The sequence below is a fragment of the Pyxicephalus adspersus genome, chromosome 6 (assembly GCF_032062135.1).
Source record: "Pyxicephalus adspersus chromosome 6, UCB_Pads_2.0, whole genome shotgun sequence".
Taxonomy (NCBI): Eukaryota; Metazoa; Chordata; class Amphibia; order Anura; family Pyxicephalidae; genus Pyxicephalus; species Pyxicephalus adspersus.
Window position 1 is genome coordinate 103,418,940 of NC_092863.1, and position 3,199 is coordinate 103,422,138.

General features: G+C 41.4%; 1 protein-coding gene across 1 annotated transcript in view; it reads right to left on the reverse strand.

Annotated features, from left to right (window-relative positions):
- Positions 1–3,199, reverse strand: part of NOL6 (nucleolar protein 6) — a gene marked incomplete in the record, with an annotated part of 39,961 nt that overhangs the window by 24,118 nt on the left and 12,644 nt on the right. The window contains 4 exon segments of the mRNA XM_072413526.1: positions 917–1,034; positions 1,278–1,415; positions 1,802–1,877; positions 2,422–2,570. Coding sequence (XP_072269627.1) covers positions 917–1,034; positions 1,278–1,415; positions 1,802–1,877; positions 2,422–2,570 — 481 coding nt within the window.

Genomic DNA, 3,199 nt, shown 5'->3' on the forward strand with positions numbered 1-3,199 from the left:
TTTGATACATCTTTGTAATCTGGATTATCCGGGTTATACAGTAAGATTACATTCTGCATATATGTATCCCCTGCATACTGAGAGTGTTGTGAGAAAGCAGAGGTGTTATCACACCGCTCTGCACTATTTTACAGCTTTATGCCAAGTTTAGCAAACATTTATGCTGTTTTAGGTTTTACAGTTTTTTTTTTTGTTTTTTTTAGTTTAATGGATGATTTTAAAGCAGCAAATTATGTAGTTTTTTATTTTTGAACAAGTAAAGTAGTTCCTGATACTCATTGAATCTGCAAGTACTTTAACATTTATAGCTTCCTGATAAAAACAATAAATAAAAGTTTGATTTTATTTTTGTGTTTTTTTTTTTTTAGTTTAAAACATAGGCAAAAACTTTCCTGGTTTACATGCTGGCCAATAGGGTAGCGTGTCAGCTTCCTGTCCATGAGTTCCAAAAAACAGACTCGGTCCTCATGTAGCTTTACAATGGCTGTGGCCGAGCTTTGGCAGTGGTGAAATGAAATGTATGTTTTGTGTCAATCAACGTGGAATATTAGCATTCATTAGCATACATTATAGTTGGTGGTACCAAAAAAAGAGGAGTTGGAGTCTAAGGGTTTTTGTACCAACTCCACAGCCCTGCTAGAAAGTCTAACTTTATGATTATGGTGCAACCAGTTAAACATAAAAGCAAGGGGTGTATACAAATAAAAGTTTTACTTTGCCCTGACTGATTTAATTTACTACCATTAAACTCTCCCACAAAGATACCTTAAATCAGCAACTATACAAAGCAAGCAGATTGCTGACAACAGGTATAGTTTACAATGAAAGCGCTAAGCTTTAGCACCCCAGTGGAAACAGAATCTGTAACCCCAGTGCTGCAAAATCCTAGTGCTAGTCACTCGATGGCCACACTTACCCTTTATGGGGGAAACATAGGCTGGGCTGGGCTTCTCTTCCAATGGGACTAGAGACTTCATCTCAAATACGGTCTTGAAAACTGACCAGTCTGGTTTCACGATAAGAGGAGGAAACACCTTTAGGATAATGGAAAAAAAAAACATTCAGCATAACAGAATTCACCAGGACAATGCAAGGAAAATGTATTGTATACTGGTGATCTATCCATGGTGTAGGGTGTTTGTGTGATCACAAAGGTTCACAGCTCCATACTATTAAATACGGCATGCATTTAGTAGTATGATGCAGAGTTGGGGTGTTTCTAAAAAGAAATATTGTCTGACGGCAAGTCTTGCAAAATGAACGTTACCCAAACTCACATCTGTGTAGCGGAGCGATGGGTGGGTACCCTGCACCGAAGTGACGGTGAGTGGTAAATCCTCCAGATTCCAAAGCTTTCTGCTGAGGTCGTCATAGGACTGGATGATGCTGGCCATCTGCTCCTCCCCAGTACCAGACTGAATACAGAATAACCACAATAAATACAGGTTGGCAGCATGTGAAGAAGAGAAGAGAAAGGAGGTAGAGATGGAGGTAAGAAGGCAAAGAAAATTTGGTGGGGGGGTAAGTGTGAGCATCAAGAGGAGAGAGGTAGAAGTAATGGAAATAAAGTGGAGCAAACTTCAGAAGGAGACAGAGGCAAAGCTGTGAGAGGTGAGCCATCAAAGTCTGAAGGGGGGAGTGTTGGATTAAAATAAAAAAACTAAGAGGTTTTACTAGATCACAAGAGAGGTCACAGGACAGGAAGAGAAGAGAACACTACAAGAAAAAGAAGACAGCAGTGCTGAAAAATCTGCTTCTAATAGGCACATACAGAACTGTAATTAGACATTCTGTTCCTCACCTTGTTCCCCCTAGAGAGGGTGCAGTCCAGATAATTTCCTGTGTAGCACATGGCAGACACCGGTAGATTGGCGTGTCTATGGAATGGAAACATTGTACAATCATTCTCTTTTTCATAAAACCAGAATGGTGGACTGTAAGGGGACCGTACAAGCCTGAATCTTCCCGTCAGCCTTTGCTTTAGTCAGGCTCCTCTTTACTAACTTGGCTTACTCTGACTTCATTGTACAAACTTCTCATAATGTGTATTTAGAAGCAAGTTAAAGAGCACCCCTTCCCATTTCCTGGCTAGAGCATGATTTAATCCTGCCCTCCCAGCCCTACTGTCCCTGCTATCCAATCCATTTATTAGACTGGTTCAGCATCACATATGTGGGCATTACCGAGGGCAGTCTGCATGCAAGTACATACTGCTTAGCAATGCCCCCCGATATTTGCTCATATTTACATACACAAAGCACCCTGTTGGCCCCTCCACTAGTCTCGATCTCGGATCATTCAATCATGTTAATATATTCATTCCGAACTAGTGATCTGAACAGTAGGATAGATGTTGTGCACAATGGATGGACCTATATGTATTTGTACTTGCTGCAAAAATGAATCAGTAACTGAACTCACAGCTGTAGGAGATGTCTGACGATAAGTTCTGGAATCCTGCGCTTCTCCTGCACACTGTTGGCTGGCCACACCACCGCTTCACAGATGGACGCATCCTGGAATCTACGCAGCTCAGATTTATTTCCCCAGAACTTTCTGAATTCCACGGCCTGTAACAAAGGAGATTAGAGAGCTGTCAGACCTAGAACCATGTAAATAAAATAATATACTACAGCAATGCCCTTCTAAGCAAATAAAGTGAGTCAGTCCCTACACAAAAATGTAAAATCAAGTATTACCTGTAGAAGCAAAGCACACATACTTAATGTAACACTCCATCAAACATCACAATTTTTAGTTAGCTGGAAAACCAACACTTCCTAGAGCTTTGATTTGCCAAGTCTCCTGCAAATCTCACCGATTCCTCCTCCTGATTCATTGCAGGACAGGTTTGCTGTGGAAGCAACTATTGGCATCTGCTGGGTACCAAGAAGACTAAGGGCCCTTTAAGACTAGCGGTGTAAACCCATAGAGTTTCCACTCTAAAGCATGCAGAAACTGGTGCTGTGTGGCCGGAGGAGGCAAACTGCATCCATATTTGCTCGCAAATCTTCAAAGAACAACTTCTCAGCCAAAAACAACATGACGCCTTTGGAAACCACACAAGCAAAAAGTGATTCCCAACCTCTCCCTTTTCTCTAACGAACATTGCAGCCCAGCACAAGTCTGGAATTGCCTTAACTCTCCTGAAAGGGTTAATATTCCTGTGGATTTCAGCAGATGTGTTCTCAGCATCAGA